A 14,201-nucleotide genomic window follows, 5' to 3' on the forward strand; every position below is an offset into this window, starting at 1 on the left:
AATTCTCGTATGTAAATTACCGTTGATCCTTATTATGATTCATAAATAGAAGACTGTAGCTATACATTGTCTATGATTATCTATAGGCCATTGGTCTATAGGTCTCATCACTACCAATTGCGTTTTCTGTAAATAAGCATTTACTATAAATAACACTAGACACAAAAATTTATGCATAAAAACTACAGATGATCCAAATTTGAACCTGAATATTTTTACAATGAGAATTTATTTAGTTGGGTAAACATAATGCCGGCACCCGTTGCTCTTCGTTTAGGTGACATAATTTTATAAAAATAATATAATATTCTCAGGATCAAACAAACGATAAATAATATTAATAAGGATGTATATACCAGATGACTAAAATTTTGAGAAGTAATTGGAAAAGTTAACAATAAGAAAAACTAGCAGAACGGGTGAACATTTTAAGTATATTAATATTTTAGCAAAAAAAAAAAACATTTTAAGTATACCTATGCTACTGCATAAATTAGTCATACATCATAACATAAAGACTTACATTAATCTACGAATACAGTTGTAAAAGTCTTCATCTCATCTCAGTTCCAACACTTTTAAAAATAATTCACATTTCCTCCATCTCTTCTGATTTCTCTCCAAAGATGTATTTTCCAAGCCCAAAATTCTCCATCTTTCTCGTACTGATCACATTCACAAGTTTAGCTTTGGCGGTTGATGAATTGCCTTCATGGATGGACAAGAATTTCCTCAACAATTACGAGGTAATCAAGGATCTCATACTACATCTTAATAAACCCTTGCATGTGTTAAGAATTGAGTTTTTTTCGGCTAAAAATATCATATTAATGATTAATTGATATAAATTGAGTTTTTTCTATAATCAAGTTTGATCAGCTAGGTAATCAAGTTTTTTTTTCGTTAAGAATTGAGTTTTTTTCTCGTGACCATTTTACAAAAACAGAACTTGGAAGTCCTTAAGATTATTTTACAAAAAAAAACTTGGAAGTCACTAACTAGTTCACGGTATATTAGAGGTACGACCGTACGAGTTTATATTACACGAAGTTCATGGAATAAGCGCTAGTAGAGCCCAAAAATGATTTAGGGAAGTAGTGATCTTAGTAAAATAGAAGTCCATCAATAGTCCATAATTAGTAGCCCATTAGAGATAGGTGGTTGGGCCTCATATAGAAGATATATTGTTGGATGCAACGGTATCGCACGATGTGGTTCTGCTTCTGTTCACTTTAAAAGCTGATCAAACTTGTTATTGTTTTGAGATACTAGCATAACCTGTTCCATTTGATTTGATCATGCATGATAAACTTAATGTAGTAATATGTTTGAAATTTTTGTCAATAGCAGATTGTGTTGAAGTCCATAAGATGCTTCTATTGAATTTGACTAGCTGATCAAACTTTTTAATTGTTTCTTGTAACACAACTTTTGTAGGTGCTCAAGAGCAACGCTGATCTCGTTGTTGCAAAGGACGGTTCAGGTGACTTTCTGACAATTAAGGAGGCGATTGCAACAGCTCCCGAGAAGAGCCCCAAGCAATTTGTTATCTACATAAAAGCAGGAGTATACTCAGAGATAATAGAGATTGGGGTTACAAAAACGCATATCACCTTAGTAGGAGATGGCAGAGACTCGACCATACTCACGGGAAGTCTTAACCAAAAAGACGGTGTTAAAACATTCTTATCTGCCACACTTGGTATTGTTCCTTTTCCCTTGTCCTTTTTAGCGAAACGATTCTTGATATGCATTTTTGTTCTTGTGAAGAAGCGTGTGAATATGGATTCTATATATATATTCAGGAAACTTCATTATGTTTAGACACTACGATTCTTACTATGCATTTTTGATTCTTGTAGAGAAGCGAGTGAATATGATTCTTATTTTTTTATATGCATTTTTGATTCCTGTAGAGAAGCGTGTGAATATGGATTCTATATATGCATTTTTAATTCTTGTAGAGAAGCGTGTGAATATAGATTCTGAAATATCAGGAAACTTCACTCTGTTTTTTCTGTTCCTTTTGGACATTTGATTCTTGTGAATATGGATTCTATATATTGTGTGGGAAACTTTCACTTCGTTTAGACTTTTGTTCTGATTTGTATATTATTGTTTACTTATAATTTACAACTGTAATGCAGCCGTCGATGGGGACGATTTCAGGGCGCAAGATCTCTGTGTTAAGAACACAGCCGGACCCGCAAAGGAGCAAGCGGTGGCTCTACGCGTGAGTGCTGAGAGAGTGGTCATATACCGGTGTAGGATTGACGCTTATCAAGACACCTTGTATGCTTACAAGGGAAAGCAGTACTACCGCGATACCTATATCACAGGAACAGTAGATTTTATCTTTGGACACGGACAAGCCGTATTTCAGTACTGTGAGATCGTAGCACGTAAGCCGATTGGAGGACAGGCGAACATGATTACGGCACAAAACCGCGGCAACCAAGACCAAAAATCGGCGTTCACAATTCAGAGATGCAACATAACAGCAAGTGCCGATCTTATTCCTTTCAAGACAACAGTGAAGACCTATTTGGGTCGTCCGTGGGGAGTTATGGCGACTGTAGTTATTATGGAATCATTCATCGACGATCATATCGACCCTGCTGGATGGTATCCATGGAATGAAGACAAAGAGCGCCTCTCTACTCTATACTACGGGGAGTATAATAACTATGGCCCAAGAGCAAATACAAGTCAACGTGTGAAGTGGAAAGGATTTAGGGCAATACAAGATCCCAAGGAAGCTGCACGGTTTACAGTTGGTCAATTGATAGATGGGGAGTTGTGGCTGAATTCTACTGGAGTTCCGTATGAAAGCGGTCTCTGATTACAAATTTATAGTATAAGCATATATAGGAACTTGCAGCAAAAGAAGGTTATTAGTGGTTTTATTGATGACTGATTATGTTATTACTTTAAATATATTTGACTTGGTGGTTGATAACCAACGTATAATCATTCTTGTTGTTTGTTTGAACTTTGAAGAATACGTGTTTGTCAAAGCATAACTAATGTTGTGGTAAGAGGTAAGAAAACTTGGAACTTACTTTACAAACCATCCAAAATTCAACTTGTTATATTAAAATATTTGCCTGTAAAGTAAATCTATAATACACTAGAAGAAACATGATAACACTGCGTTTCAGACCATATGATGGAGGAGAACACAGATAAACAAGTCCAGGGCTATCAAACTCCATCTGCTATCTAGGGATGTGACCAGCCAGATCCTTGGAAACGGAAGAAACCAAATGCCCATCAGAGATGCAGAGAAAAAGAAGAAAATCAGTGCTCTGAAGAGAGATGTATCTTTAGTATAGATACAATAACTAATTGAGAAATGAGAATCATTTCCTTACAACTGTGTTGACAAGAACATAATGAAACGTAAGTATAAGTGGAAGTAACAAATATCACACATCTTGAAATGAAGCAAAGGATCAGTTTTCTTTTGTTGTTGGCTGGGATGAATTTCATGGTCTAAATATGTCTCCAACCACACTAGAGAGAAATGATGGCTTTAGCCAATTAAGCTACGCCAAACCAAAAAGATCATTTCATATCCAACTGAAAAATACTCCATTTTGGAGTTTGCTACGTACAAACGACGCCCTCCTTGCAAATTCATCTTAAATATTAATTCTAACATTAGAGAACAAAGCAACAGGGAGACGACATTAATAATTCATCAGAAAACTTGACCCATAATAATCCTTCTCATGACCTACACTATCCTACACCATCCTTCTCATGACCAGTTCAAGGAAGAAAATGAGATAGAGAAGCAAAAAGTTCCACGGAGTAAAAGCTCGCAACAAGAAACGTCACGTGGCAGCTCAAAGCTTGCGGGCTTGTCAAAGAGGTCTGGCACAAAGGGAGAGGTAAGAGAAAAAAACACAAAACATAACACCACTATATTGCAATCAAATATCGTTCAAAAATAGGAGCTAAATGAGTACAAACAAACAGGGAAACACAACATCTGCACTTTCCAAACTGTCAATGCGACTCAACTTCCTCAAGGAGAGGCGGAGTCAGATCGCGAGCGAGCTCTCAAACATGGACAAAGGAAAAAGCACAGGGCAACCCAGTCCGTCCTCGGTGCAAAACCAAAATTTGCAGGAAACCGAAAGAGAAACAATATCAAACCAGAGCCAGAGCCAGAGAAAGGAGTCGCAGAGCAGCAAACTCCAAAGCCAGCATGTTCTTGACAGAGGAAGATCTGAGAACGGAGGAGAGAGAGGCAGAGGAGGAAACCAACCCAGCACAACACCAAGGACCTTCTCCAGATAATCTCTTTAGCTGCTTATTAACCTCAACTTCCACAAATGTACAGCCACCATATATATAACTCCAGGTCCATTTATATGCTTATTCTTCAACCCATAACAACAAATAACATATTCATTCTTTTTAGTCTCTTTTTCTTGCTTCAAAAACCAAAAACTACACCTCTTCTTCTGTGTTTTAACTGTGCGTTTGATCCTTTATTTTGGTAGCGACATTCACAGAACAGTAAAGAAACAAAAACTGATTTGTATCTAACAACAATGTTTGAACAAAAATATATTGAAAATGAAATAAATCAAATACAAATAATTCCTATCAAAGCTAGTAATATTCGTCATCATCATCATCTTCAAACAATAAAACAAACGATATCAAAAATCACGAAGCAGCTTCTTGACTTGCTCCAACGTAACAAAGAGCACAACAGTGAAAGGACCTTGCCTACAAACCGTAGGAACAAACCCTTTATAAAGAGCCATCGGCCCTTCCGCTCTAACCGTCTTCACCGCGCAATCCCACGCGCCTCTGTACCTCGCCTCCCCACCACTCGCCTCCACCTTCATATTCATCACCCTCGTCTTTATCACGTCCACCGGATTCGACGCGACAGCCGCCACTATCCCCGCCGCGAAACTCGCCACGACGTGAGTCCCCAGCCCGTCCCTCATCACCCCGCTCTCCACCATCCCTTCCTTGAACTGATCGTACGACGCGAGCTGATCCTACACCATCCTTCTCATCGAAATGAAATAGCACTGACTTCAAATGGCTACTCTTCAACAAGAAATATGATCGCTAGAATCCAGAAAATCGACAAAATTCAATTCGATTAAACCAAATGAATCAAAACGAGAGAGAACTCACATAAATGTTTATAGTCGCTAGCCTGCGGTGACGAATCGGAGTCGGAGTGCTGCAAACCTCCGACGGTCAAAATCCAAATAATCGAATCCACCAAAAGATTCGAAAGCAGCGGTGGCGGCTGAGGATATACACTAGTTAGTAATTAAGACCGCCCCAAACCGGTGGTTTGAACATTTTATCGTCTCATTCGATTTTTTTCCTATTTGGACCGGATCACAGATTTTGTGTGATATTTTCCAAATTTGTGTTATTTTTATTTCCTTTAACATTAATGTATATCTGCAAATTTTCACAAGTTTCACATAAATTTGCTATTTAATTATGGCACATTATCTAGTAGCATCTACCGCAACAAAGGAAAGAAAATCAAACAAAATATATGAATATGTATATATTTAATTCGTTTCACCAAAATAATGGAAATTTTTGAGTAAGTCGACCTTATATAAATACTCATAAATTGTCAAACTTTTTTTCTCGACCCAAACAAAAAAATAAGTTAGAAGAATAAAGATGGTTGCATACATCAAAAAGAACTTTTTTTTGGTTTTTATGATTGTTTTACTTCTTGTTTCATCATCATATGCAAGACTCAGTATGATGGTTACAAAAGGTGAGATCAAGGCCTTATGCAATAAAAAATCTGTCGATTCTCAACTCTGTTTTGAGGTTCTAAAACCAAACCCTACGATTACGAAGTTGGATTTTACTGGTCTCGCCAACTTTTTGATCAATTATACGTCTCGAAACGTTTCGGATGTGTGGAAGGAAATAAAGTTGTATGAAGGCAACACGACGGATTTGCAGACAATCAAATTATGCGAAGAGATGTATGACCGTTCTCTTCTTTCGGATGATAATGCTCTGAAAGCTTTGGCAGCCAAGGATTACGACTACGTAAACGATTATGTCGGAGATACATTGGAAAACATGATTACGTGCAATGAGGAATTATCAACAATGAAGCCAGTACTACAATCCTTGATCGCAAAGAATACTGTTATAAAAAATCTATCTGCTATTGTTTTAGCAATTCTTGAATGTTTCATAAGAAAGGGAAGTTTTTATTGTAGTCATTAGCCTAATTAATGATATTGTTTGGCTTTTTTCATAAGTTTTTTATTCAAATTGTTTTTTCTTAGCTTCTTATGCTTTAATCATTATTTATTTATACTAATAAAAAGAGTTTAAGTGATAATTCCACATTCTTTTAATATGTAAATCAGTATTAGTATCAATCGAGGTAAAACAGAAAGAACATTCATCACTTGGTTACTACTGTAAAATTCAAAGTCTAAGGCCTGCAGAGAATCTCAATGGCTTCAAACAAAAAAAGAGGAGCTATCTCAGGGTTCTAGTCTTGACTGCATGTTTGAGACCGTTTTGATCAACCATGGAGTGTTGAGAGTTTGGGTACGGCTGCGCAAAGTGTCCATAAATTTTAATTTGATTTGTTATTCTTTTTAATTCAAACAAAAAAATTCTGATATCTATAACTCTACAAAATAAAACAAGTACTAACAAATCATAAATAATAAGGTTAGATATCTAATATGTGTTACATATATACGTTTTAAAGTATTTTTATTTACTAAAATTAATATATTAGTTATTAGAATTTTAAAAGTAATTTTGTTGTGATAATTTTATTATTATATATTATTTTATATTTTTTTAATATTTATTTTACTGATCATATCAGATATGCGACTAAAACTTTTAAAAAATTAGATATAAGGAACACCACATATCCGGATGACAACAGATTAGATAGGATTAGATAGTATATATTTTTTAACGACGATTTATTATGACATTGCAAATATGAGAAATATTATATAGACGACTCGACAACCGATAATACTATCTGCCTTATGAGATTTACGCTTAACCGCATTATCTGACCCGTCCTATAAAAATTCATTAATGACTAGATTTACTTGCATCATGTTGAAAATTCTTTATATGTATTTCTTCTCTAGTCTGCATTAATAAATCGTTTTTTTTAGGATTTGAAATCTGAATTTTCTGTAATCTATAAAAAAATTACTGTTTGGTATTCGATATGAGTATAATTTTTTAAATTTTTTTTAACAATTAGACTACGGTGATTCCACTATTAGATAATATATTATTATACAGATTGGAACACTAATATTTTAAAAAGTTTGGATGTCCGATACCTAATTAGTGCCCACACCCAAAGTTCGGCAGAAAAAGTTAGTAATTAAGACTGACCCAAACCGGTGGTTTGGACATTTTATCGGATCCTTTTTTTGCGTTTTACGCAGATTTTTTTCTACCCACATGTTTACTCAGAATTTTGTGTGATACTTTCCAAATATGTGTTATTTTTATTTCCTTTAACATTAATGTAAATCTGCAAATTTTCACAAGTTTTACATAATTTTGCTATTTAATTATGGTACATTATCTAGTAGCATATACAGCAAGAAAGGAAAGAAAATCAAACAAAAATATGTGAATATGTATATATTTAATTCGTTTCACCAAAAAATGGAAAATTTTAAGTAAGTCGAGTTTATATAAATCCTCATAAGTTGTCCAACTTTTTTTTCGACCCAAACAAAAAAAAATATGTTAGAAGAGCAAAGATGGTTGCATACATCAAAAAGAACTTTTTTTTGGTTTTTATGATTGTTTTACTTCTTGTTTCATCATCATATGCAAGACTTAGTATGATGGTTACAAAAGGTGAGATCGAGTCCATATGCAATAGAAAAGATGTCGACTCTACACTCTGTTTTGAGGTTCTAAAACCAAACCCTACGATTGCAAAGTTGGATTTTACTGGTCTCGCCAACTTTTTGATCAATTATACGTCTCGAAACGTTTCGGGTGTATGGAAGGAAATAAAGTTGTATGAAGGCAACACGACAGATTTGCAGACAATCAAATTATGCGAAGAGATGTATGACCTTTCTCTTTTTTGGGATGATCAGGCTCTGAAATCTTTGGCAGCCAAGGATTACAGCACCGTAAACAGTAAGGTCGGAGGTACATTGGGCAACATGATTACGTGCAATGAGGAATTATCAACAATGAAGCCAGTACTACAATCCTTGATCGCAAAGAATACTGTTATAAAAAATCTATCTAATATTGTTTTAACAATTCTTGAATGTTTCATAAGAAAAGGAAGTAGATTATGTAGTCATTAGCCTAACTAGTGATATTGTTTGGTCTTTCCCTATAAAGTTTTTTTCATTCAAAATGTTTTTCTTAGCTTGTTATGCTTTAATCGTTATTTATTTATATTAATAAAATAGTTTATGTGATATTTCCACATTTTTAATATTTAAATCAGTATTAATATCAACTGAGGGAAAACAAAAAGAACGTTCATCACTTGGTTACAATTGTAAAATTCAAAGTCAAGGCCTGCAGATAATCTCGCTGGCTTAAAAAAAAGGAGGAGCTATTTCAGGGGTTGGAGTCTTGACTGCACATTTGAGGACGGGTTATACCAACCAAGGAGTCTTGTGATTTTGGCTATGGCTTGACAAAATATCTGTGAATTTTAATTCGTTATTCGTTTTAACTCGAACCAATAAAGTTTGGATATCCATAATCCTACAAAATAAAATAAATACTAACATGTATTATGTAATATCCGTAAGAAATGAAACAAATGACAAATAATAAGGTTAGATATCTAATATGTATATGCATATACATTATATATATATATATTAATTTAAACAATTATATATATAAGTTATATAAATATTCTATTTTACATGTTTTAAAGTTTATTTACTGAATTTATTATATTAGTTATTAGAGTTTTTAAAAGTAAATATCTTTTTATTTTTGTGATTAATTTTATTATTATATATTATTTTAAAATTTATATATTGTTTTAAAATATAATTAATTTACAGATCAAATCAGACATCCGACTAAAAATATAAAAAGATTTAGATATAAAGAACACCACTTATTCGGATGGCAATAGATCGAATCAGATTTATAATATTATTTATTAAGTGATTTTGCTGATTTGTCATGCTCTCCATAGTTTTATGAAATTTTGATTAGTTTTCATGTTTTTATTAGTTTTAATTAGTAGTTTCACTTATTTATTAAATTTTTAATTTTTAGCTGGTATTTTTATTTTGCTATATGTGTCAAATTCTCCATGATTTTTTAGGAAATATTGCTTATTTGTCATATTTTTATTATTTTTAGTTAGTAGATTTTCCTTATTTGTTATATTTTTAATTATTTTTGGTTTTTAGTTGTTAATTTTATTTATTTGTTTTGTACAATTATTTGATAAGTGGATTTTCTGATTTGTAATGATCTCCATGATTTAAGGTGGTTTTGCTTATTTGTCATTTTCTCCATGACATATTATTTACATATGTTTATATTATATTTGGTTTAGTAATATTAAACTGATTCTATTTTAATACATAAAATATAATTATCCATAAATTAAAAAGATTTTCAATAATTTTATAATCATTATTATCTAAAAATATTATATATTATGTTATCCATAATTATTTTACTTCATATTATTTTGAAAATAAATATAATTCCAAGTATATAGTTTTATGTATATGTGAAATTTTCAAGTTTATTTTACGTAATAAAAGATGTTTTATTAAAAAAATATTGTATATAAAATTTTATTTAGTTAATTATTAAATGTCATGCTCTCTATAATTTTAGATTTAGGAATATTTTATGATCAATTATTAATCTTAAGAAGTAAATTTAGTGTTTAGCTGATAATTTATTATTATTTTGATGCTAATTAAATAATTATAATGATATATCATAATTAAATCTATATTATATTTATTATAGTAATATTACAATATTATATACATGTTGATATTATATTTGGTTTACTAATACTAAACCGGTTTTATTTTAATATTTTTTATGAATTGATTTTGCTGATTTGTCATGCTCTCCATAGTTTTATGAAATTTTGATTAATTTTTATGTTTTTTTTAGTTTCAATTAGTAGTTTCACTTATTTGTTATATTTTTAATTGTTTTTAGCTAGTATTTTTGTTTTGCTATGTTTCAACTTCTCCATGATTTTAGGAAACATTGCTTATTTGTCATATTTTTATTAGTTTTAGTTAGTAGATTTTTTTTATTTGTTATATTTTAATTATTATTGTTTTTATTATTAATTTTATTTATTTGTTTTATACAATTATTTGATAACTGAATTTTCTGATTTGTAATGATCTCTATGATTTTCGGTGTTTTTACTTATTTGTCATGTTCTCCATAACATATTATATACATAAATGTTTATATTATATTTGGTTTATTAATATTAAACTGATTCTATTTTAGTATATAATATATAATTACCCATAAACTAGAACGATTTTCAATAATTTTATAATCATTATTATCTAAAAATATTATATATTATGTTATCCATAATTATTTTACATCATAATATTTTGAAAATAAATATAATTCCATGTATATAGTTTTATGTATATGTGAAATTTTCAAGTTTATTTTACGTAATAAAAAATTGTTTATTAAAAATATTATATAAAATTTTATTAAAAAAATTATTAAATGTCATGCTCTCTATAATTTTAGATTTAGTAATATTTTATGATCAATTATTAATCTTAATAAGTAAATTTAGTGATTTAGTTGATAATTTATCAAGGCTAATTAAATAATTATAATAATATATCATAATCAAATCTATATTATATTTATTATAGCAATATTAAAATATTATATACATGTTGATATTATATTTGGTTTACTAATATTAAACCGATTTTATTTTAATATATATATATATATATATATATATATATATATAATATATATATCACATAATATATAGAAACATTTACACCATGAGTCACTTTTTGACTTATATATTACATTCAAAGTCAGTTTCTTATACCAAGACACTTTTTCATTTCTTTCGATACACTTTTCCTATCTGTCACCATGTAAAAAACCATCAATACCCTTTAGATATATTATTACTAAACTATAAATATTTAGAGTATCAAATATTTATTATCTTTTTAATATTATTTTTCTTCTTCTACTGATTCTCTTTCCTTAACCATCGTAACTCAAAGAAGAGATGATTAAGAAGAACACAAAGCCATCGATTTTAGAAAACGAATTGAAGATGAGGGTTGAAGAAAACTCAATCTGGTTTGATCAATTTTCTTACCTAATCTCGCTAATCGTACGGGTCTCACTTTTCTTAATGAGCAGCAGCGGAGAGATGTTAAGTACTGCCGGAGGCGTGATAACGAGAACTAGAGTCACTGAAAACGGACAGGAAGGGAAAGGCCAGGCGATATTAGCGTCGGAGAACTTGACGGAAGTGAAGAAAGAGAAACCTCTGATGGTTCCTTCCTCTTTTAATGGTTTGAGCTCAAACAAAAACTCTGGCAACAATGAATGTGACGAAAATGACAAGGCGTGTTATTGAATGGTTATTTTAATTCTGGTCAGATTGTTGTGGAGGCGGGTTGAGGATGGTTCTCACGGGCTATGGCTTTTGCTTAGTGATAATTACTCATCCACCTAAAACCAGAAACACAAGTCTCTCTTTGCTTTGTTCAGAGCGTCCCATTAAAATTGTCACCCAGATTTAATATCTATGTGTACATTATTTTTAGACCGTACATGTGTACATCTAGTTTGTATTGTACACTTAAATTACTTGTGGACACAATTTTTGATTTTTGTCTTTTTTCATCTAAAAAACCAAACATTACAATGTCTGAAACTCATTCTAATGTTAATACATTGTAGACAGTGTTCACACAATATACATAAAAACTTTCTCCTCTTCATATATAACGAACACATGTACACTACATGGTTAAAATGTATGTGTACAAATATACAATACATAGATAAAATGCATATGCATAGAATTAATGTATATATGTGTACTAAGCAGATGTGTACACATGTACATCCAAAAGATAATGTACACATGTACATCTAAAAAACAATGTACATACAATATTTTTTACAGAGTGACAATTTTATAATAAATTCGTCCTCTACTAATTAGGACTTTCCATTATTTTCTGCAACTCATATCGAAGCCGCCATTAATTTTCTTTACGGAGATCTTTAATTTTTTGTACATTTCACATTTAAAACTTACAAAATTTGTATAAATTAACCGTTTATAATCAAAGACAAACAAAACAAAAAAAAATTCTATTAATTTTCCATTTTTAACAAATCATAATTTATAACCAAAACTCGATGGCTCTTTTCAAATAATTTTCTGGATTCCCACTCACTGAAGAAAAAGAAGGTGGCCACCGTCAACTCTTCCGGCGTGATGTCATATTAGCCACCGTCTTCGTCATAAGAGATAAGAGACGTATATGGATCCTGTACAAAGACCACTAAACGGTTAAAGCTTGGCTACTGTGACATAAAGTTTTTTAATTTTTCTCAGCAAAATCAGACATTGGCAACTGTGCAAAGAGATAAGAGAGTATATGGCTGAAATGCAGTGTCAAAGGTCAAAAAAAAACTAATATATGTTTCATAATATTAGGGGGTAGAGTTGTATTTCACCACTAAGAAAGTGTGTCAGTATACTAAAGTGACTGATTGTGGTGTATAAACTCAATAAGTGACCCAAATGGTAAATCTCTCTAATATATAACCCCATCCGGGTGAAACTATCGTATGGGGCCTATTGTTTTTATTGTGGTTACTTCTTCTGGATCAATGTAGTCGACAAGTTAAAAAATGGTACAAACACAAGTTGCACACCTAATTATATATCATTTTATGTTATTTAATATGAGTGAATTTAAAAAAAAAAGTCTAATCAGAATTGTTACTTTTTATGTTCAATTATTTTTTCTTCGCAGACAACTGCTCTTCACACATTTCTTACTACCCTCTCATACAACTTAAAGTTACATAAGCAAAATATAAAAGATAATGCAAAACTAGAAATTTTTAGGATTTAGTTCAAGTTATTTGTCTTAAGAACACGATAAATGTCTACTAGCTTTGGAGATATTGTAATATTTTTTGTTAAAAACTTGAATTTTTATCGATAAATTTTAAATGTGTTATTTAAGGACTTCGTTTTGGTATTTTTTTATTGGACCCTCGATATCTACACTGTAACTACCCATAAATTGGTGGAAGCCTCTTTGGTCTAGTGATTTGACTAAGGTTTCAATTGATTCTACATCCGGAAGTCTGGGGTTCAAACCCCAGAAAATACCAAATTATGCAGACTATGGAAAAACAGGTTACATGAGATCTTCACCTTGGTGCAGGGCGTGCCATCGAACATGGATCTCATAGGACGGCTCAGAGTGGTGCAGTCAGACGTGTATTCCCACAGGATGGTAGAATTGTCAGCTGTAAAATCGTCTTTGTAATATTCTCATCGTTGTAATAGCATAATTAATCGATAATAATCGATTCAGACGTTAAAAAAAAACTACCCATAAATTTATTGAGTAATTTGTATGATCCAAAGAAATAACTTTCCAGATTTGTGTGATCGAAAGAAATAACTGTCCAAATTTGTGTTATTTTTATTTCCTTTAACATTAATGTAAATCTGCAAATTTGCACAAGTTTCACATAAATTTGCTATTTAATTATGGCACATTATCTAGTAGGATCTACCACAACAAAGGAAAAAAAAATCAAACAAAATCTGTGATAATGTATATATTTAATTCGTTTCACCAAAAAAATGGGAATTCTTTAGTAAGTCGACCTTTATATAAATCCTCATAAGTTGTCAAACTTTTATTCTCGACCCAAACAAAAAATAAGTTAGAAGAATAAAGATGGTTGCATACATCAAAGGATGTGCACTATCCCCGTATTTATTCGTAATATGCATGAATGTGCTCTCTAGTATGCTGGACAAGGCTGTGGAAAGAAAGCAAATTGGTTATCATCCTAGATGCAAAAACATCATGCTCTCTCATCTGTGTTTTGCAGATGATCTTTTGGTCTTCACTGATGGTACTAAGAGATCC

The 14,201-nt window shown here is 31.4% G+C and overlaps 2 protein-coding genes across 2 annotated transcripts; one reads left to right on the forward strand and one right to left on the reverse strand.

The window, feature by feature from the left end:
- The first annotated feature begins 626 nt into the window (after nucleotides 1-626).
- On the forward strand, nucleotides 627-2,842 carry LOC108839478 (probable pectinesterase 56). Its single transcript, XM_018612232.1, has 3 exons — nucleotides 627-746; nucleotides 1,438-1,702; nucleotides 2,148-2,842. The coding sequence occupies exons 1-3, from the start codon at nucleotides 627-629 to the stop codon at nucleotides 2,840-2,842; spliced, it is 1,080 nt and encodes a 359-aa protein (XP_018467734.1).
- A 1,559-nt stretch (nucleotides 2,843-4,401) lies between these two features.
- On the reverse strand, nucleotides 4,402-5,039 carry LOC108841061 (mitochondrial uncoupling protein 4-like). Its single transcript, XM_018613842.2, has one exon. The coding sequence runs from the start codon at nucleotides 4,989-4,991 to the stop codon at nucleotides 4,677-4,679; it is 315 nt and encodes a 104-aa protein (XP_018469344.1). The 5' UTR covers nucleotides 4,992-5,039; the 3' UTR covers nucleotides 4,402-4,676.
- Nucleotides 5,040-14,201: the final 9,162 nt, after the last annotated feature.

This window comes from Raphanus sativus, chromosome 2 (assembly GCF_000801105.2).
Source record: "Raphanus sativus cultivar WK10039 chromosome 2, ASM80110v3, whole genome shotgun sequence".
Lineage (NCBI taxonomy): Eukaryota > Viridiplantae > Streptophyta > Magnoliopsida > Brassicales > Brassicaceae > Raphanus > Raphanus sativus.

Excerpts from the sequence above, each read along its gene's own strand:
- LOC108839478 (XM_018612232.1), top strand. The coding sequence starts at position 627 with ATGTATTTTCCAAGCCCAAAATTCTCCATCTTTCTCGTACTGATCACA. Across the intron at positions 747-1,437 it reads ATTTCCTCAACAATTACGAG|GTGCTCAAGAGCAACGCTGA; the intron begins GTAATCAAGGAT and ends CAACTTTTGTAG. Across the intron at positions 1,703-2,147 it reads ATTCTTATCTGCCACACTTG|CCGTCGATGGGGACGATTTC; the intron begins GTATTGTTCCTT and ends ACTGTAATGCAG.
- LOC108841061 (XM_018613842.2), bottom strand. The coding sequence starts at position 4,991 with ATGGTGGAGAGCGGGGTGATGAGGGACGGGCTGGGGACTCACGTCGTG.